The 22,872-nt window shown below is 34.6% G+C and overlaps 1 protein-coding gene across 4 annotated transcripts in view; it reads right to left on the bottom strand.

The window, feature by feature from the left end:
* Positions 1-672: 672 nt before the first annotated feature.
* The window catches only part of AP3B1 (adaptor related protein complex 3 subunit beta 1), a 211,450-nt gene continuing 189,250 nt past the window's right edge, over positions 673-22,872 (bottom strand). For 3 of the 4 annotated variants that reach the window (XM_051641898.1, XM_051641897.1, XM_051641900.1), the window contains exons 25-27: positions 19,342-19,439; positions 14,126-14,264; positions 673-1,412 (exon numbers count right to left, since the gene is read on the bottom strand). In XM_051641898.1, coding sequence (XP_051497858.1) covers positions 1,259-1,412; positions 14,126-14,264; positions 19,342-19,439 — 391 coding nt within the window. In that variant the 3' untranslated portion in view covers positions 673-1,258. Of the gene's footprint in view, positions 1,413-14,125; positions 14,265-18,212; positions 18,250-19,341; positions 19,440-22,872 lie in introns of those variants that run through there. The other variant, XM_051641899.1, reaches the window with a different exon arrangement.

Genomic DNA, 22,872 nt, shown 5'->3' with positions numbered 1-22,872 from the left:
CAAAAGACTATGCGACGGTCCTGGTGACAGAGCAAGGATACAGCTATCCAAACATCTTCTGCATGTCATAAAAACATCTGTAGCAGAACCATGAGTTACTGGGAAAAGCCATGTTGGAAATGAGACAAAGCTCAGCATCTTCAGTCACACCATGTAACCAGAATGTGAAGGGAAGGTCAAAATAAGTGACACCCAGGCTACAGGCACAAAACTGGATGCAGCAAAGGTTGCACAGCTCTTGGTCTTCTCAGCCCTGGTATAGTAGATATGACTGTGAATTTTTCATTGCCTCAAGCCCTCGTTTATGCAAAGGTGGGAGACTTTTAAATCACAGTTTACAAAAGAAATTTGATGCAAAGATTGGAATAATTTGCTTAACTAAATGACTGCATTTGTCAGAATGCCTAATAAACAGGATTTTATATAATAATAATTTCTAATAGTTCAATCAGTATTTTATGAATGGGCCAATTTGAAAACAGGCAGTTACTGGCTTTGTTTAACAAAAAAGGAACTGCATAGCAGAAAATTACAATAGGAGAACAAACACTGGGTACTTTCACAAGAACAGTTTGCTGATGCATGTGTAGTGTCCAACCCTGGTAGTACCTACTTTAATTAACCGGTTACATACAATACTGACGATCAAAACAAGAGAGAGGGAGCCTCTGCTCATAGCACTACTTTATTGGCATCTTAACAGAAATACTTGAGAAAATGGCAGTAGGTGGGAACAATGTTCTTAATAGACGACTTCAGGTTTACAAGCATTTCCAGAATACATACATCATTTTGCTGTACCTGTTGTATTTTTACACTTATGCAACAAAACCTCTTGGAACCACATAGCTGTTGTATACCTGCCATTTTAGCTCAATTTTCAAGCAGTGTGATTTCCCTTGAACCTTATTATCTAGTATTTGTCCACTACAGTGAGGAAAACTGATGAGGAAGGAAGGTAGGGGAAAAAGGGAGCAGAGAGGGAAGGACAAGGGTAGAACAAATGGGAAACGCATTTAGAAGCACAGATAACTGACAGTAAAATATATGTTCTTTGGTTAGCAAGCAGAAATACGGGAAAGGACTCGCATACATGAGAGATACACACTAGCATTCTAAAGCAGAAGACAAGAATGTCAAGAGTGTATTCTTCCCCCCCTGCCAGATGGAAGGGCTATTATTATAAATGAAAGGCAGCAGTAGTGGATGCCAGGCACTGTTGTTGTGTGCCAGATTCTGAAGTCCAGATGTAAGCAGGTTACCCCTGGGACAGGACAGGCTTCAGCTCCCGCAGCAGCACAGAACCAATCACAGTTTTCTCGGTGTTTATGATGAGCTGTGCTGTAGAGCTCTCCTTCAGCTCCACTGTGACTAGCATCAGTGACCCACTGTGCACAGTCTTTGCTGCAAACCTGGAGGGGAAAACAAAAATATAAAAACAATCACTGAAGATCTGAAGGCCAGAGACTGCTAATATTTCTTTCTGCAAACATTAAATGACCTAAAATATAATAAAATGTCTCCAATTTTAGTAATGCATTTCAGGGGATAAACCATAAAAACCTCCATAAATTCTTCAGAAATAATTTGTTCAGCATTGTGTAAATATTTTTGCATTTAAGAAGAACAAAAAGGCATAATGAAAAAATGTGTTTTTAATAATGCAAATTAAAGTATCTTTAAATAATTTTTTAATATAAATTCTGATTTTTCAGTTCATCTATAATACTCATGCGTATTTACAACTTGAATTCAGCTGCATTAAGTTTTCTTTGGATAACTATCACTATTTGGTATGCCAAAGAAAATGCAACTATGCTGAATGTAGTCGAACCCTTCCAAAAAGCCAAATTCTTGTACTTTCAGGAAAGTGCATCCTTCTGCCACCTCTTGGAATTAATTCAAATTAAAAACAGTTATAAATATCCAACACAATCATTTGAAATTATGGTAACAGCAAGACGTAAAATAATTTTATCTGTTAATTAATCTCCAGAATATTTAATAATTAAAAGACAGACAATATTTACAAATATTTCATAATCATTAAAAATTCTACAAAGCTGATTAAAAAAAACCCCAACCAATCACATGAACAAAAGTTAGGACTAATGCACCATTATTAAATTCCAAGACATGAAGTATCCACTAATTACACGGAATTAAAAGCAAAACTAGCCTTTTAAGCACCACCATTGACTGAAAAGCCATTTTAGGCACAATGAACTTCTGTCAATCCTGTTAATTCATTCTGCATGCACAGCCAGGCCCAAGAGACGGAAAGGAAGAGGATGGCAACAGAAGAGGATGGCAACAGCCTCATCTTCCATCTTCCACAAGGAGCACACCACGGTTTTTTTTTGCCTTCCCCCCGCCCCTTGGTTACTTGACAACAACAAAGTTGCTGCACATGGGCTTTTGAAAACACTAACAAGTGCAGAGCAGGTCTGTGACCCAGTCTGACCCCACTTTGCGGGGCCAATCTCCTCTCCTCTTTCTGAATGACACGTGTCTGAATCAGAGCCATCTGCCTCAATTTGCGCAACATCTTCAGCCACAATAGGACCCAGTTAGCCCTGACAACAGCTCACAATACAGAAAAATCAAACTGCTGGGCTGACAGCACGCTGTGGGCTATTCAAGAGCAAACCAACTGGTCAGTGTCTCATGTCTGACAATTAGCACGGGCCCTGCAGAGCGCCTACCCGACCCCTTGGGGATCTGTTTAATTACCATCAACATAAAGGAGGGAGTTTATCAGGAGATACTCAAAAAACTTCACTGCAGACTTAATTAAAATATTAGCCACTTAAGCAGGAAGCAGGTTCTCTTTAAACGAGAAGTAATTTCTGTCTTTTTTCTTTTTAAACTAAGCATATCAAAATCTCATAACACATTATACTAATTAAGGAAACATGGGGCACTTCCCTAATGTCACCCAACACAGGTCAACCTATTTCTTTTGTCCAGATTATAGATACATTCAAAGATCTCTCTCTTTAATAGGAGGTTCTAAACCAGGACTGCTACTGTAAAAATTCTCTGCTTTGCCAGTTATATAAATGATTTCATCCATTTGCACTGCGATGTAGGAGATCACTATTTCTCTTCCTGATTTTGACAGGGGGGTAATTATAGAAACAATAGTCTTATTAGTCACTTTATTTACTTAACAGTTGTGTCTTGGGACAACACAGAAGCAGATTATGTCTGAGTATGCACACAAATAGGTTGGTAGTTGGCACTCCTGCTGTGTTTCATAGCCCCAAGGCTTGATTTTACCCTCTTTTATTACAACCTGAAAGTGATACAAAGTCAGCGTTCTGTGAAAGCAAGGTGGCACAAACCACCAGAGATGAGTTTTGCACTAATACTTTTACATGTGGATTTGCAAAATCACATAGGGGATCAATACTACTTTTCCATACCTCTGAACAAAACACATAAAATCAATAAAATGTGAGTTCATATGTTGTTTCCAAGATGCAAAGCATCAGCTACTCAGAAAATCTTATGCAAAATGTTAGCATGCATAATTAGTTGTGTCTAATTGGTTTGTATCAATGATTACTGATCTGAAAGTGCCTAGTGAAAAAAAGAATATGATTGCTTATTTCACTATTAAAAAAGGGCGTATCACACAATGGGTTTACCACGACTTTGGAATTTCTGAAGTCGAAAACTGTTCCTCAAAATAGGGAAGGTAATTCTGTTTTAAAGAGCATTATGACATAAATACTCCAATCTATGAAACTAGATGCAGTTATAAAAAGACAACTTTTAGTTAGAAGGCACTAGCAGTAAAACAGATTTGCTAATTATTTAGATGTTTTAAAAATACCCATCATTGAAGGATTTGATTAATAGCTGTTTTTTCAACTACATACATGTTTACTCTTATCACAAACCACGTGGATTTTCCAAAACGTGTGTTCTGCTCAACTGAAGACTTTGATCAGAAAGCCATTAAAAAAAAATCTCTCAGCAACAAAAATTAATCACTCTATACAGTAGGTATTTATTCTTTGCCAGAAGCTTTTGTTTCCCCATAAGGTCACTAATGGGAATATTTTATTTTTATTTTTTTTTTTTTACTTTTTCTTAAAGCTGATACTGCCTTAAAGGTTCGAATTTGAATTAAAAAAAAGAAAAAAAAAGAAAACCAGTCAGAATTCATACACTGAAATAAGCCTTGGAAACTGCATTGTAGTACAATAAAATCTAGCTTGTAAATTGGTTATTTGTAGGTCCAAAAGAAAAAAATTTGTCCAATGGACAACTCTTAACATAAAACATCCTATTATGAGCATGGTTCTGTCACAACAAAGGATGCATCAGTGAATATGAAAAAAAAAGAAAATAAATGAGAATATCACTTAGAAAACAGAATAAAATATTTACTATTAGTTACAAGACAGCTGTTTCTGCTATACTGCTGTTATTTTCTACTTTTCTTTCTGTGAGACTAATTCTAAACCTGATTTCACATAATCAAAAATATCCGGGAAGATACGCAGCTGTTAACACTTTTCTCATTTTAAAAAATCAAGACAGATTAAAAACATAATATTGTGAGATACATTTGCATATTTGGAATTTTTCCAAACATTTCCTTTCTTTAAAAAGAATATTAAATATTCTGAGGCTATGTGACATGAAAAAAAGAGGAACTCACAGCTTATTTTACATAAATATAGTACCCGAATGTAGGTAAGGATATATATATTAAGAATCAAATTCCAAATCAACATCAATAAAGCACGGTATATTTTAGAAAGTCATTCAGCCTTTCAAGAGTTAAAAATCAAGTACATATTCTTGGTCACCTTCCATGGAAATAAAATTTGTTAATGCTGATTACACAGAAATATTTGATTTATAATTGATATAAAGGAAGAACACAGAGTACCAGACACTAAAGTGTGAGAGCATTTCCAAGCACTGGCTTTGTAATGATGACTAGCCTAACTACAGACCAGCAGTCATTTTCCTTTTATTTGTAGACAGAGGATAGCTACAATACACAGGAGAGGCATTTTTATAGGGAAACGTTATGACAATTCCATGACAGTGGAACACACAGTAACAGAATAACTGGCTAAAAATTTCCTCTTTAAAATTTAACATTTGAGATAGTAAATTTACACTTGAACTCTCACTATCGGGACATTTGTTTACAGCAGAACAGCTTTTGTTACGTATAATTCATCAGCACTAAAAAATAAGTCCTCCCCTGTCTGGTACTATTCGTCCTCTTTGTTTTTTCTATTCAAGCTAAATGTTCTTCTTTTTCTGTTCTACTGCTTACCAGCAACAGTGACACTGGCCCATGGAGGCTAAAACTTTTTTTTCCTCTGCCCTTTCTTTAAATCTTGTACATGAAGCCTTCAATTACTGCCTGCTGAAGCAGACAATCCTATTAGTAAGAAAGACGATCAGAAGATGCAACGCCCTGCCTTAGCTGTAGAAAAATAATTAGTCCAAAGTTGACAAATGTGTAATCAAGTTATGCAATGAATATATTCAAAGAGGAAAAAAAACAACACAACTCTGGTGAATTAGTCTTCAATTTGTAAATATGAGAAGGAACAACTACAAAGTACCTTCCACTGTATCAACTGGACAACAAATTATTTAATTTCAGTACTCTGGAGCCTCACCTTACTCTCAGAAATTCTATCTATGTACAGGTTTGATTTTATAATTAATATTTCATCTAAAAACTGGCTAATTACTAGTATTTGTTCTCTGAGTAAGCCTGAGAACATGAAAAAGAAGTATGCGGAATAGCATTATTATGTATTAGTTCTGACCTGGGGACAGAGTAAAGCTTAATACTAAACCAAGCAGAAATATACTCACAAAAATAAGGATATTTTTCTTAATCTGGTGGTTTTAACCTCTCAGAAAAAAAACATTGTTTAACACTAGTTATTCATAATATAATTTGATTAATATTTACCTTAAAAATAATACAATTATTATTTTGTGTTTTCTATTTTCCAGTAAATTTCAGGCTATTTTAACACTATCTTAGTACTTTGTTCAAAGTACCTAATTCATTACGATAATGTTGTTATTGCCAATAACAACTATATTTTGTTTAATAAAATCATAAATATGTAAAATAAATTGCAATTGAATCTGTACTACATTTTAACCATTTCTAGTTCTATTACCAAAATAGATTTTGAGTTTGTCCTCAGTTGCCAGTGAGCAGTTGCACTGTACATCTAACAAAAATAAAAGAATGCAAGTGAGTCTTCTGAATTTATTACCTAATACATAGCACTACTCCACATGTTGAGAAAGATGATGCATGAACTTTTTATTACCCTCCAGATTTACTCTTAGTTAAAAATTTTTAGCATTTTTATATCTAGGTATTTATACAATTTCCCCAAAAGTTCAATAAAGCTAAAAGCTTGAATAAAAATATTTGGTCTTCACAACTAGAAAACTGTAATTTTAATACTAAATTTATTTTGTTTTCTCATCTAGTCTATTATTCTTATTTTTTATAGTATTTCCTTAGTATTTGAGAATTGCATACGGTTCACTTTTAAAGCAGGCTATAAATTTTAATTTATAGAAAAATTATTTATTTCCAAGAAGGTAAGTTAGTTTACAGAAATATATTAAAACATTAAACTTGCTCCGAGATCTTTCAAATCAAAGGTGTTCTTCTATTTCGTTAGTCTTTTAAGTGTTAAGTGTTTTCTGTTTAAACAACTGACTCAGAAGGTTCCTGTTTGTTTTCCAAAGAAAATGAGCACATATTTCTCACTTTACAGCATTCAGATACAAAAGCAGTGCTGTCCTCTAGTGGACAGCAAATACGCTAGGCTAGAACAATCCATTTTGATTAACCTCGTATCTAAAATGACTCAGTCATATACTTTTAATGTTGAGCTCAAATTTAATTTCTTCAAGCTATTTTTAAATTTTTCAATCCACATGCAAGCTTCTTAAATACAGTAATATATTTGAAATGCTAAAAGCCTTAAAATTGTATCGTAGAAAGGTATTCTTTTGATCAACTATTTTGTACCAGTTTATCAAAATCTTCATAGGCTGATAATATGTGAAACCTGTATTAATACATACAGGGCCCTTTTGTTTGCAGGGAGGAACTTTCAAGGGAACATTATGATTCAATTAAGAAATTAGGGAATATTGAATAGGAGGTACTGAATTAGCACTTTCATATTTAAAAATTTCAGTTTTCATTTTCAGTAGGAATAAAAATATCTACCTAAGAATATTGACTACCCAGAAAGACTTTTAGTGATGGCTGACAAAATAAATACAAATGGTTACCATAGCTAACCTTTTTTAAAAAATAAAAAAATTTAAAAAAATAAAAAACAAACCATAATTACTTCTATCCTAAATCAAGAAAACATTAAGAGTTTACAACATCTAGATACAGGGAAGGCTGAAATACTGTGCACATGTATATACTACTTATTTAAAATTATGTCTTCTACAGATAAAGGCTACCAAAGAAACTGCTTTGCCTAATTAATTCCTGCTTGAGAAATCAGGAAGCAAAATCAAGGCTGCATGTCTATGACAAGTTTATTTACTCAGCTACCCATTGCAGCTCTCTAGAAGAGCAGAAAAAGATGACTGAGCCCCACAGCTAAGGAACCACAGCAGCTGAACACCCCACATAACAGCATCAAAGGAGCTACTGCCAGAGGTATATTTCACTTAATTCGAGAACATTTGACAGGCCAATTTTTTAGTAAAAAAAATATTAGGAAAGATTTTTGTGTGTACACAGAGCAGAAAAGGTCTTTAAAACAGAATTCCTGGTTTTATAAGATGTATTTGTCAGCTACTGAGAATGTTTGGATTCAAATGGAATAACAATAAACATTTTATATTTCTCAATAATTTCTTCACTGTGTTTATCCTCAATAGATTGGGCGACATGCTGGAAACAGATGCAGTTATTAGTTATGGTAAGCTGATGGGGTCTAATCACCACTTCCTGCTTCAGAATTCTTTCAAATCTAGTACAAATAAGAAGATGACATACACAGAGTTTTCCAGGTGGACCCCTTTAAATGGGGTTTTGCTCAATACAAACCTACCTGTATACATGCATAATCACATCCCTTTCCTCACCTCCTTAAGTGCTGCTGGATTAAAAAATATGTGGGGAGGATAACTGATTACTAAGCACACCATTCTCTGATAATCAAAAATGTCTGTAAACAAACCTCTCTTTCCTTTGAGAATCAGTCTGCCAATGTACTATAAATGGGACATGACAGGTTGCAAAATGATAAAAAGGGGTGAATACAACCAGACTGTCAGGCTGATGCATGGGGTGGGGAATAAAGGCTAGTGACGAACAAGTGTTGATCCTTGGAATTCTGTTTTTTTTAAGCATTTTATGCAAGTTTCTATGTTGGGTTCATATTCTTCAGTATTTCAATGCTCATCCATTTCAGTGTGCTTACTGTCATTACCTGATTTACACAGTATATTATGAACTTTGCAAAAGAATAATAAAGCAAGCCTCCAAAAGCCCAGTGGTAGGTGTTTTACATCTTATTCAATACTCGCTTATTCACAAAATTGCATAGGTCATGGGTACACTAAACAACAGTGTATGACACATAACAAGCTCTGAACAAACTGGTGTATCTATACGGCGCGACGAAGTGTCCATAAAAATATAGGTACCCACAGCAGCATAGTCACTGCATGCGGTGCTTTCCTTCAGTGAGTTAGGCCTGCCCCAGCAATCAGCAGAAATGCTGTTTTGTGATTCTTGTTTAAAATCTAGCTTCTTGGCTGCTAATTCAGGTGTCTACTACAACAACATGCTAAGAGAAGAGGATCTGTCCTTCACAAGTTCTGGTGATCTCTAGAAAGAAGAGATGGCTACCAGAATGACCACTTTTATGATTGTAATGGAGAGGGATACTAAATTCCTTATTTCAAAATGTGAAATGGCTGTTCTAATGCAGATTAAGGCTTCAGTGTTGAAAGAGCCTGAGGCTTGATTTTCTCCAAAACATCAGATTGTCCCCCACATTGGATTGTTGAAAGTACAAACTTGACCATCTCAAATTACAGGACTGAAATTAATGCTGTCATGTTCCTCAGAGTGCTAGTCCATGGTTAAGGCCATTCTGATGAACTGCACAATACAGATAGTAAATGACACCATGCTTACTTCCTAACCCACCTATTCCCTGTCACTAATTGTGAATTCTTTCTAAAATATAACAGCAGCAATACACTAGTTCAACAGACAATTACATGAGTTGAGGCTAAGCTTCATTCTTCATATCTGACTGGGCAATGTGCAAGTAAAGTCTTCAAGAATGGAAAACACGGAAAAGGTGCTCTACCTTGCATAATTTTGCAGAGCCATGGTCACTGAGGGAAAGAACCCTTTTGAGTACAATGCATCCCAGTTAAGAAATGCTTCAGGCAGTGGAAGGCAGACAGGCAGGCCGTTCGCGTCAGCCTGATTCTCCATCCCATTACACATCTCACATCAGAAGAATCACACATGCATAAAACAAAGTGAAAGACTGGAGAAACAGATCCGGTTTGTGATCCCAGCTCTGAATGGACTCATCTGCTGTATGGTACTGCCAACATATTAAAAGCTCGTACACTGTATTTTGTAGGTAGTGGGAAGAAATGCTTTCTAGGTATATTTCCATTATTTGATTTCTAAGCCAATTTACCCTGAAATGCCTTTCCTTCACACAGAGGGCCTTATGCAACAGTAGACAATATTTTGACACTTGCAAGAGAATCTTAAGAGCATTCAAGTCTTTCTAAGACTGAAGTCTGCAACTAGTTTTTTAATTCTATCACCATTTGTTGTCTTTTGCTATATTCAAAGTGAACAAAATTAAGACTGCCTATCCTGGTAGGATGTCGCGGAGCTGAAAGTGAAGAAAGAAGGAAGAGACCTGAGGAACTTTAAGAATATTCATCCGAAAGGAATAAGCAACACAACTTGAAACTAACACTAGCATGAGGGGCATTTCTGGATAAATGATTCTCTTGTTGGTTAAAAAGAAAATAACTTAAAATACTGAGTTAAATAGTGTCTTCATCTCATCATATTTTGAAACAGAAGAAAACAACCTAGAATTTATTTTTGGTAGATAAAGCAATGAATGTTATTGCCGAAGTAGAAACAAGGAAGTGATGATCCACAGTAGAATCAACGAGGGACTAAATGTCCTCAATTACTTATCCTATTATCTTGAAGATGGAAACATTCCTGGTAGACTTTCCTCACTGACAACAAACAGCAGACATACTTCAACTGAAAAGTACTTGGTCCCTAAATGGAGTTATTCACATTAATTTAAATCCTTGCAGGAACAAAGACTTTTACTTCAATGTCTTTCTCTTTAGATATTCAAATGGTGCCCACAGATGTGGTCTGAATCACTCGACAATAAGCTTGAAGTCTTAGTTGATTCTTTTTGAAACCACTTTGTCAACATCTATGTGCTCCTCAACCCACTTCCAGCCCTTCATTTCTTACAATATTTTAAACAGCTGTTCACAGAAAACTGAAAGAGCTATGTATATTGCAACAATCACCCTAATCACTTACAAAATAAAATTTTATTAAAAATATTACTTTTTTCCCCTGAATTTTTCATATTTAAGCACACATGGTATTTCCTGCTTGACAGAATTTATCTTTGGAAATGCATTTCACATTCTGATTCATAGTAGAAGCTTTTTAAATTGAAATAATGCAAAATGCTCCTTGATAGCAAAAGCAAGAGAGATCAATACATAAAATAGTTAAATTATGAACATGAGAAGGCACCATATGCAGTCTTACAAGGCCCAGTAATCTAACAGCTTATAAAAACTCATTTGAAGATCAGGCAACTACACTTCAGGAAGCAAAACAGTACAGCAAATTTATTCTGCAAATACATTAATCTAAATCTGTACCTTTATATTCTGATACATACAGTGGCTATCAAGTTAAAAAACTTTTTGCAGCTATTACTTCAAATAAAACATGTCATAAAAGAGAGTTTAAAATAGAATCAGCTGTATTATCTGTTTTTTTAATCTACACTCAGATAACAGTTAAATTATTACAGTTCAAGTAAACATAAAAATTCAGTAGCCATATGATAGAGAAAAAACCCAACATTTAAGAAAGTGTTGCTATACTGATATCTGGACTGAAACACAGCTGATGTATTTGCCAGGTTTACCTTTATTTATTTTTTCACTGGTGATTGCATGCTATTTCATTGATATTTGTTTCAAGTATTTATTTTCAAATCTTCATTACAGTTGCTCTAACTGTTTTTACTTGGTGCAAAACTACACTCCTAAACAGGGTTATCAATTTAAGAACCAGTAATTGTGTCCCATCAGCATGACAACATCTTCGTCATGAGTAACAATACATTTAAACTGAAAAAAACCCAAAGAAACATGCACCTGTGTATGTCCATTAGATATACTTGTATTAAACTATACCATTTCATTTTCAATGAGTATATTGCATTACCAGGCAATATATATTTCTTGGCATTAGCTGTCATTAAGTAGTAATACTCAAGTTGGGGACAACCAACTAAGAGGTTAATATAATTTATGCTGCACAGTGCAGAACATCAGTTGAAAAACAGTACTTCTTTTCCTGTGTAAAAGGGTATGTACTAAGCACTTCCAAGAAGTGAACACAACTAGTCCTCACAGAATAGCATGATCAGATGAAGCAAGTTCTTGCATATAGTTTTTTCCACAAATAGCACTTGCAATTAAAAAAAAAGACAACAATACTGTAGAAAAAGAACTTTTAACATGTTTTCACTAAATCCACAACTGCTTTGTCAAGGTAAAAGGTGATTGTTTATTTTATAATTCTGAAATGGTGTATGTGTCACAGAAATAAAACGTGGCACTCTTCTTGCATCCATAAGATTTTGCAAGCAGGAACTCTTATTTTTGTTTACTCACATGGCAAAGTTGATTTAATCCAATGTATGTATACATTGATATATAAATATGTACATTTAAATAAATAATCCAGTAATGTGTTCCAGAGTTTTGAAAGTATTCATTATCTAATCTCCATCTCATATATGTATTAATCTAAATCTAGGATTAATTCTAATGATAATGTAGTGCTATGTAAAAGATTACCAGGTTCATCACAGTATCGATTAGTTAATGTTCTTATTCCTGTTCTCAGTAAAAACTAGATGCAATTATGACTACATCATATGTGTGAACTCCAGCTACTTATGGTGAAACATACTGAAGGGCTATTTTCTGAATGCTTATCATTGCTGGTAGACCACTTAAGTTGTTATAAACACTTCTTTTTTTCCCCAGTGGACTTTCATAAAGGTAAACTATTCTGTAACTACTGTGGCAGATTGAATAAATTCTATTTTGAATAAAACAGAAGGTTTCAGGAAGCTCCAAAGCACATTGAGTACTTTAGTCTCACCAGAACATGCCTTCAGCTATTGTCTCTGGAAGAGCGTACCCAACATGAACTACATCTTCCATTTATTTACTGTTGATCACAGAATCTGTTTTGGGGAAAACTTATTTAAAAAACAAGAGCAAGAGAATGCAAGATCAAATTAGAAACTTAGCTGCAATCAGGAAACCTATGGCTGAGCTAGGAACTAAGCTATTATTTTAGGGAGTCTTTTTCAGACTCAGCCACAAAACAACCCATCCCTACACGCCAAGTCTCACACGAGGGATAGAGTAAAGACAGAGAACACCTGTACACTGCATACACTTCAGTCTCTCTTGATTGACACTCTCACCTACGCTTTGTATTGATGTTGAGAATGCAGCCTGTATAGATCCCTCAGGGATGCAACAAATGAGGACTCTTTCACGGAGGAGCAGGTGTCAACAGTGACAATCATTTCAGTGCAATCGCACTAGCTGTACCATGTTTTTATGGCGAAACAGAATTTTATCATTGACCGTATCAAATACATAGGAAAATCCAGCTGGGTTAATGTTAATGCAATGCAATACAAATGCCCAGTGATGCAAAAAGACTAAATCCAACAAAGAAATACCAGGTTATTAGTCCTGTGTAGGCTACAGGATTCACCATTCCATTATCTTGGTCAGCAAAATTTCAAAGAAAAATATTGTTCTTTGCTTTAAAAGAAGACACTTTGTTTTTATTGAAATACCAGAATTTAGGGGGCTAAAGAGATAATTCATACTCTGGAACAGTTTTAATAGATGCTAAGAGAGACATATGTATTTTCTTATTCCATGACCAGCTTAATATCTTCCAATTATATCTTGCTGTTGTTATTTCTGTCCACTCAGTTTTCCACATATGGTTTGCTTGTCACAATGAGAAGCCATACAGATTCAAGAGAGGATGAAATATTTTGAGTCAAGCACATTAAAAGCTGTCATTAACCAGGAATCATACAAAAATTCATCTGATATTCTGTACCACAGCTTTTGCATGAAATGGACTGATCTACAAGTACTATCCAGAATTTAGATAGGGCCAATGACTTTCTTAGCTGAACACTGTATTTTCTTGCATATATATATATATATATATATATAGGAAGAGTAAGAAAATGTTAAATTTAAAGTTCAACCTGCATTTAAAAAGATCTTCATCCAAGTTAAAAAAAATAATTGGGTTCTAGGTCTAACTAGCTGGATAACGAAGGTCTAAAATTAATATGGGAAAAACAATCTACTTCTCACAGATGATAAACCTGAGTAAGCCATTTTCTTTCCAAACAGAAGCAAAAAGAAAAAAACTAGAGCACAGATGCTCTTGAGTGCACTGTGCTTTAAAAGGTTGCCTCTTCCTTTTGAAGCAAAAGCAGGAAAGGACAGTTGCCCCTAACAGTGTACAGAAAAGCCTACGTATATGATTGTTCTATATCCATTAAAATAAAGAGCTGAGGAGTACTTCAGCTCAAGTTAATATCTGCTTGCAATTCTACGTTACAGTATAATTAGGTATGGTACCCATTAAAGGTGTGGATAATAACGTTTTCCCTAATATTATCAAATGTTGATGACTTTTAAAATAACAAATTAATATTGAAAGATGGCTTCACTATGAATGATTATATAATCTTACCTGTGTACGTTATCTTGACCAGAAGGAACTACACCCAGGTTTGCAGCCTTCACTACCCTCTCAATTATGACAAGTCTCGTAGAGTTCTGTGGAGTAACAGCTATTGTAGTAGAAGTCTCATTCATTCCTGTCAGCATCCCTAAAACATTAAATATTTCTTTATGAATGTCTTTAAAATTTACTTGCTTATTAAGCCTAAAACCAAAGAAAGAGACTTCGAAACAAAAAAAGCACATTCGCATTAAAAGTTAATTTATTGAGAAAACAAGTTCATAAGAAGTTACAGAAGTATAATGAAGTATTGCTTGCAATGCTCTATTATTAGAAACAAATTACTAATACCTGAGCAATTATATGTGTGATACTAATGCAACTGTGACACCAGGATGTTTCTTTTAAACAAAAAACATAACTTAAATGAATAATGTAATCACAGGCATGAAATATTAAGTACGACTGATTTGGGAAGGTTCAGCTTAAGTAAGACTACACACAGACACCTTCTAAACTGCCAACCATAAAGCTAGTGCATTTAGTTATAACTTCTCATCAAACTGTTAAAAATCTCAGCACAAAATGGAGCAGAAATATCAAGATTATATCCCAACATATGACAATGAAAAAAAAGTAAAGCAGAAAATGTTGTGCAAGTACATTTTAACAAAAAACCCCACTTTCATATCAACATCCATTGTTTAGAAGAACGACTTGCCAGACACTCGTGTTGATTAAAACCCTACAGCAACTACAACTTAACACTGTGTATTTTTATGCTATAGAGGCTGAAAATGTAGATGAACAATGGAGCACAGTACTTCAGGCAGAAATATGAAGCATCTGAAATCCATGATAACATTAACAATGGAAACAATGCAAAAGTCTCAAAAGGCTAATATTTTAGGGCTGCACATGCAGTTCTAACCGAAAGCAAATGGCACTAAGATGCTTAATAGAGCAATTAAAAAATAAATCCAACATTTTAAAGCACTAGAATGTGCATTAGCTGCTGTCACAAAATAAGGAATATCAAAGTAAAAATGGAAGACCTCTTAAGTAAATGATGGTATATTTTTTAACATGATCTGCTCTTTAAGTGAACAAAAATAAGCACACAACTTCTGCAAAGATCAGCTTTGTCTCGGAAATAAAACTTTCTGTTTCAAATTGTTTAACTTCACTATCAGGTAAAAGCTTTAAAAACTACATATGCAGACAAAAACTGCTTTTAAGCAGAGCACAGGGACTGACATAACACTGCTGAGAGATGTGTGTACTCATTTAGGATTTAAACCTTCTCCATTAAGCTCTATTGAAGAGCAAATGCTGAATAAATGAATGCAACTATGTTTATGTTAAAAGCCTGTTTCCCGCAGCATGTAATTAAAGGAAATGTTGTACAAAGCCAGTACTTTTGTCAAGCTCCTGTAAATGGAAAGATGGATAGCACTCAGAGAAGTGAATGCATTGCTTCATATTTAACCTTAACACTCTTGTCATTAATGGTTTGTCTAACTTGTTCTATAAAAGACAAGGTACTGCTCCATTGAAGTAAAATTAAAAAAATCAACTAAACCATGCTTTTCAGAACAGAAGATTCATTATTGTCGACTAATGTATTGGCATAAAGCAAAGTAACATCCTATCAAGTAAGGCACACATTCAATCTGCCTTTTCACCCCCCTTTATTTTTAACTCATGCTGTTTTATTGTTATAGGCAATTTGTACCACTCAGCATGACAGTGTAAACTGAATCAAGATTAATTTACATGCAAAAGAACACTTAGGAGAGCAGCATGGTAAGCAAATGTATTGTCTCGATTGCCGAGGTGGAAAAGAACCTGGAAAGAAAAAAGGGTGTTCTAATTAAGGGGCATCAAATATGATTGCTCATAGCAGTCAAGGGCCAGAAAATTGTAAATGTCCAACCATTTAAAGAATTAGCATCTTGCCTGCTAGGAAGACAAGTTGGATATATAAATCTTAATAAAATTAGGTAAACAATTTGTTTACTTAATCAAGGTGTTTGTTTTTTGTTTGGTTGTTTTTTTGTTTTTTTTTTAATTGTGAATCAGGTATACACTTTTACAAAAATGTGACAAAATTAGTTAAAAACACATAGGGGACGGGTGGGGGAGTGGGGCAGAAATAGTTTTTATACTTAAAGTCGTTTTAACTAGCTATACTAAAAACACCTTCATAAAAATTCTGATTTATATCCAGCTATAACAATTGCATGCCACCTTCAATACTGCTTGAAACGTGAGAATATAAAAAACTCGAGTCAGAACACAGAGCAATTAATCTGGGTTAACTAACTGATAAAATAAATAACTGTACACATTTTTAATAATAAAAGGAACAGAATTGGAAAAATGACATGGTAGGTAGCAAGGTATGTTAGCTACCAGACTAGTCCTATTTTGAAGTAAGGCAAGGATTTTCTTAAAAACAGCAGAACAGTCAAAATCTGGATACAGAGATCCCAACAGTATGTGTCTCACTCATGCAGAATTCCTGGTACAGAAACGGCCCTTTTCATGGGGATGTGTTGTACAGGGTATAAAATCCCGAGGCCTCAAGATCAGTAAAAATATTTAACCAGAAAGGTGAAGAGTAGTTTGACAATACCATTTTTATCCGCTGCTTCCAAATTATCATTCACAACACCAATTTCTAATTCAGCTGCTGCTCCAGGGAATTACCTTACTGGAGGATTCCCTAGCTCAGGAGGGAAGGGAACACGGTGTAACGAGGCTAAGTGTATCATGTGCTGCATGTGGATAAATCCAGATTTTGAGGTTCTGTCGCTACCACTAGATAACCATCACAGCCATGAATATTCAATAACCTGCCTGTTTCCCTCTCCTTATGCCATCAGGAAGAATACGGACATATACAAATGTAACAGCCAATGCAAAACAGCAGAGTGTAATTGAGTAAAGATGTGTAGCAATGAATTGTCTTCTACATAGCAGTATAATACCAGCTATTTCCTCTTTAGCATTCTTATTAGGTTACACATGCAATTTAGATGTAAAAATCCTCAAAACTCATGCATATTTTCATTCTTCTCCAATGCAATCTTGTATTTCTAATATTCTCCTCTTTCTTTCACTATTTTTTACCTATTTGTTTTGATTGCAAATAAAATAAGGCATGTCCAGGTACAAGACTTGAAATACCTTATGTCCAAAAATGAAAAAAAAAGCAAACCCAAAACCAAAAAACAGGAAAGAGAAAAAGCATGACAAGTGAAAAAACAGTTATATAAATCAGATTCATTTGGAAAATACAGACAAATCTAAGTTAAACACAAAATAGAATAAAATGAATCAACTTCTAAATTGCCATGCATTTATTATTGTAATTTGGATTTTTTGTTTAGCAAGATGACATAGTCATCCTCCCCAAATGCTTGCTGCTCCTAGATCTTTAATAAATACTTATGTAAAATGTAGAACTGAGACCTCTATTACCATGAATATTCTCAAAAAAAGGTATGTATAAGAAAAAAAAAGATGCAAAAAAAAGGTTTTTAAACCTGTGGTAAATTTACCAGCATCAAGTCCTGCATCAAAGAATGAATTCAGGAAGACAGAGAGAGCGATACAGAAATGCCAAGAGACCTTCACAGATTCACAAATACTTCATATAAACAAATTTTCAAATAGCTTTATTCAGAGTAGCCTTTCTGCTCTATTAAACATAGCAAACAGCTGCCAGATTTATTCAGACAAATAATCAACAACCATAGAAGTAAAATGGCAGAAGAAAAAGGAATTTTGGCAACAACTCCACAGAGGACCACAGTTATTCTCCAAGTACACTTCTTCTATGTGCTCGTGGTTCTGTATGGCCAGTCAGGAGGAAAAAAAAACCTCAGTCACAGTAAAATGTACAAAAACTCTATCAAAATATCACAAAGCAAGCAAATAAAAAAAATAAGGGGGGGTATGTGGGGATGGGGAGGGTAGGAATGGGGGGAGAAGCACAGTAATCTACGTTCCTTTCACTATAACCTCAGCTACAATTTTTAGAAAGGAACAGTTTAGAATAAATGTGCCTAAGCCTCATTTGATCACTCACCTTGGACTGCTGAGCAGGTATAAAGCCGAGAGGCAGGCTTTAGCCAGCAAAGGGTAAGAACAGCAAGTAAGTATCAGTTGGTTAAGAAAACAATGCACAATCCTAACTTTTCCCTGCAGCCCTAAGCTTAACTGAAAATGATCTCACCAATATTTAAACCACTTTCTTAGTAACTAAAAAATACAAAAGCAAGAAATGCTCAAAAGCAGTAATTAATAACACATAGCATTACTCATTGTTGTTCTTGACTGCTTGATGGATATACTGAGTTTCCGAGCCTTACACAGCAATGAGACAGGATCCCATGGGTATAATCTCATCTCAGTGTGAAGAGATTTACACATGTAAACCCCATACGTTGAGGTAGATGAGCAAACACTACTACATTTCAATACATCCAAAATGTAACAGTTTATATTTTAAAATATCCAAGAATCATACCTAAACTAAGGGTAGCAGTATGGACTGTTACATTTAACACATAAAGCTTAGTTTTCTCTAATTATTTTGTATAAAATATTCAAGTCACAAAAGCTCTTACAGAGTTTTGTGTTTGGACTAGCATCAAAACTTACATTCTTTAAAGATGCAACATTAGAAGTATGCAGAAGTATATAAAAGATATCACTGTTCTAAAACAGTATTGCAGCAAGAATATATTTTTAACTGAACTGTTTGAAAAGAAATATATTAAAATAATCTTCAAAGTAGCTGAGGAACAGGTGCACTAGAGGTATTTAAAAGTAGCCTTGGGGAAAAGACGAGTAAAGACAGACACCATACCAAAGTATATTTGGTTTATTTCCTTGAGCTGGGGTTCCAACTGTCTGCTTTATGGCTATCACGAAAGACTTCACACTTCCTGAGAGGTAGCCAAAACTCTGAGCCAAAAGACTGCTTCAGTGTAAAGGGTGGGCACTTAAAAGCAAAGTGCCTATGCTTAAAAGGGCACACTGAAAAGCTGTGAAGTATCTCTGCACAACCTTTTAAAATACTTTAAAATAAAATAATTAGTAACAGAATACTAACAGAGACTATTCTAGAAAAACGCTTTACACTTGGAAACTGAAAGGCACACAGTCCCTTCTCATCCAAATACTTTTATTGAAGCTATTGAAATATTTCTCACCTTGCTCCTTCTTAAAGTCTTTCTCAGACATAGTGACTGGCAAAAGCAGTTCTCCAACTGGGGGCTGAATGTTAACATTGAAATGATCATCCTTTGTGCTAGAAAAAAAGAAATTACAGATAAAGAAGTGCTTCAACATAGATTAATATACACACATTGGCCCCTAGTTTACCATGGAATCTATAAACAGTGTACGAATTACCTGCATGATTTCTACCTTGTTAATCCAAAAGGCTGCTAATTTCTTACATCAGTAAAGCTGATCCATTTTCTCCAGTATAATCATAGTATTAACATAGTAAGCATGCTCCTGTATTTCTGAAAATGTAACTTCTACTCTTACTAGTGTTTATTTGTAATCTGTGTGGCATCACATGCAAACAAAATGCTCGCAAAAGACAAATTATTATGCATTTTACAATTCCTTTGAAAGAACTGTTATTCACAAATCCCATCACCAGCAACAGCCCCAGAAATAGGTCTAAACCTAAGAAAGGTGTAATTTCAGACAAAAAAGATTATTATTGTCTGAATAACAAAACAAACAACAATAAATTTGGAAGTGAAAAATAAATATACTTTATAATTTCAACTTTGTACCATTTTGTATATTTAGACAAAACCATACAGCATACTGGTAGATGTAAAAACAGTGGAAAACTACAGAATTTGAGGCAGCTTTCGTAATGGCAGAGAGTTAAAAAAATAACCATTGGTATTAGCATACTACTATCAAATACTGTAGATTCCTCCTTTAGAAATAAATACTTAAGAAATAAATACAGTGAACTTGCTCTCCCTATTAATTCAATTCTGCGAGTTTCCAACTATCTCATCTTGTATAGTTCTCCAAGTCTACAGAAGCTCAAGATTCATTCACCATACTGTATTTGATTGCCTAACTATACTGTCAGGCATTTTACATCCAGTCATAATCTTTGTTATTGTTTTGAGGCATGAGGAATTTTTCGAAAAGAACACTTTTTTTTTCCTGATGTACCAACTGTTGTTCCATACATATTGATTGATGACATGCCTCTGACATACTACTTAAATATAATGGTACGATCATTCAAATGGAAAACATAATTAATTAATTATTTCCACGGTACTTAAATTAACCTCAAACATTTGTTACTGATTTTAATTCTGAAATAAGATAGACTGATGGAAAAAAACAGCACTAGATCAGTAACAGAAAACAAGTGACTCGCTCCCAAAACCACATGATAAGCCACCTGAAAACAGGAAACCATTTTATGGACCTATGACTTAAAATTTTAATACTTACAATAATCACCCAATTTCACAAGCAAATGCTTAGGAACTAGCACAGTCTTACTTGCTGACTTCTGAGGTGTTATGATTATGCTTATGGATGCAAATTCAGGCATGGGCTTTTAAACCAAATTCAGTATTAATGCTAACTTTGTTGAAAACTATCATTTAGTAAAAGAACAGTGAATCAATCCCCTCAAACCTGGCTAGTATTTCCTTTACAAAGAGTCATTTATGAAATGCTGCTTTAAAAAATTTCCTTTACTAATGAATTCTTATTTTTCCTTATACTCCTTTAAATACCATCCATCTCTAAAGTCACTAGCATACTAAAAGAGGAGGGACTGTTTGACTGGCTAGCCTGATCAAGCGCACAGCTTATGTTTATTGATCTGAATCTCTTTTAATACATCTATATATTAGAGATCTAGTAATATCTAATTTAACAGAAGTAGTTTCATCATTCCATGGAACAGTTCAGGTTGGAAGAGGCATCTGGAAATCACCTGGTCCTACCTCTTGCTCAACCCAGGGCCACCTTAGTTCACACTGCTCAGGGCTTTTTCCATTTGAGCTCTGAGTATCTCCAAACATGGAGATTTCATCAGATATCTAATGGTTAAGCTTAATAACAAAATTGAGTCCTGCATTACAACTACATAATTTTTCCCAATACCTAATAAACTAAATTCCAATGTATATATGTTATTTATTTATACTTTGAATACCCTAATTATTATAGATTATGTTTAAACAAAAACTGCAGAAGTGGTCTGAAGCTTGAACATTAAGAATCTAGTAGGTAATTGGTTTAAGCTTCACTGAAACATCTCTCAGGAGGTGTTGCTCTTACTTTCCTGGAAGATGAAGTTCAAGAAGCTTACCAGAAAAAAACCACAGTGTTTCTCAAGCCAAGAAAACACAAATGCTTTTACATTTAAAAAATGACAGATTGCATTTTCTGGTGTTCACGAGTACAACTCATCAGTTACATCCTTAGTGGAACATGCATGCTGAATGAGAAGTCTGCAACAGGAAGCTCTAAAAGAACTAAATAAATAGGGATGTCTGAGAACAAACAGTACCTGGCCACTGGTTTGTGAAATCTGTTTTGTATGTCATTGTGAACTCAGGGGCAAATGTTAGACAACATTACTCTTACTGTTGCCTTAATAACTGCTAAAATGTACATACTGTATTTTTAAAAGACACCACTTTCATGATGTAATTCCAAAGACCACATGAATTTATCTTCTTATGTACCCAGTTACAATGAACAAATGAGAGATCATAATGCAACCACAGAAACACAGGGAGATTTACCGTTGCCCTGATAAATGACACCACAAGACTAACATTCAACCCTTTAGCAGACATACAGTCTTAACTCCTCTTCAGATGGCTGCAGTGGCAGCAGCTAGCACCTGCCATTTGAAACCAGTGTCCATTTTTCTTATTCCCTCTCTCTTACTTAATTTTTTTAAAGCATTCGCTCCAAAAGGTTCCTAGGAAAAATGCTCGCTGCCATAAAAAAACTTGACAACACTGATGGCCACATCTTTAAAAGTAATACAAATAATATTACTTGTAAATGAGCTAAGATCTTGCAATGGCAGTCTTTAAAGTCTTAATTTTCAAAGCTTTCAAAAAATTATTATTCTAATAAGAGGCTGGGGGATATTCTTGCTAATTATATTATCCTTTTTTGTTTTACTCCTAGTAGCTGCTTGACCCAGAATACATCTATCCAAAACCAGCTCAGCATTTTTGTCTTGTATCCAAAAAATCTCCACAGATCATAACAAAAAGAATGGAAGGGGAAAAGCAACAAACAAAAAGTTTCTGCAAAATATGGGATGAAGAAGTATGGGAGACTTTGTCCATAGTTTTGCTGAAGAGAGGAAAAGGAGCATCCTGCTTTTACAAGAAAAAAGGACAGGGTGATAGAAGAAATGAGAGTACTTGTTCATGACCTGCCTTGCTTTTTCCTGGTCAGTTATCTATCTCGATACAATTGCTTTCTGGAACTGGACCAACTGGCTACTTTAGAGTAATGAAGTAAAGTGAAGAGTATCAGACTGCTTGTCTTAATATCCAACACCTGTAAACAACTTAGTGACCTGCTGACAAAGCACTAGAGAATGAAACAGCAAAAACCAAGTGAATATGCAAGTGACAGTGATGCAGTTCTGCATTTCTAACATTAGCTTTTAATATATTCCATATTTTGTAAGACATACTCCATAACATATT

Source organism: Apus apus, chromosome Z (assembly GCF_020740795.1).
Source record: "Apus apus isolate bApuApu2 chromosome Z, bApuApu2.pri.cur, whole genome shotgun sequence".
Taxonomy (NCBI): domain Eukaryota; kingdom Metazoa; phylum Chordata; class Aves; order Apodiformes; family Apodidae; genus Apus; species Apus apus.
This window is presented reverse-complemented; position numbering and strand designations above follow the sequence as displayed.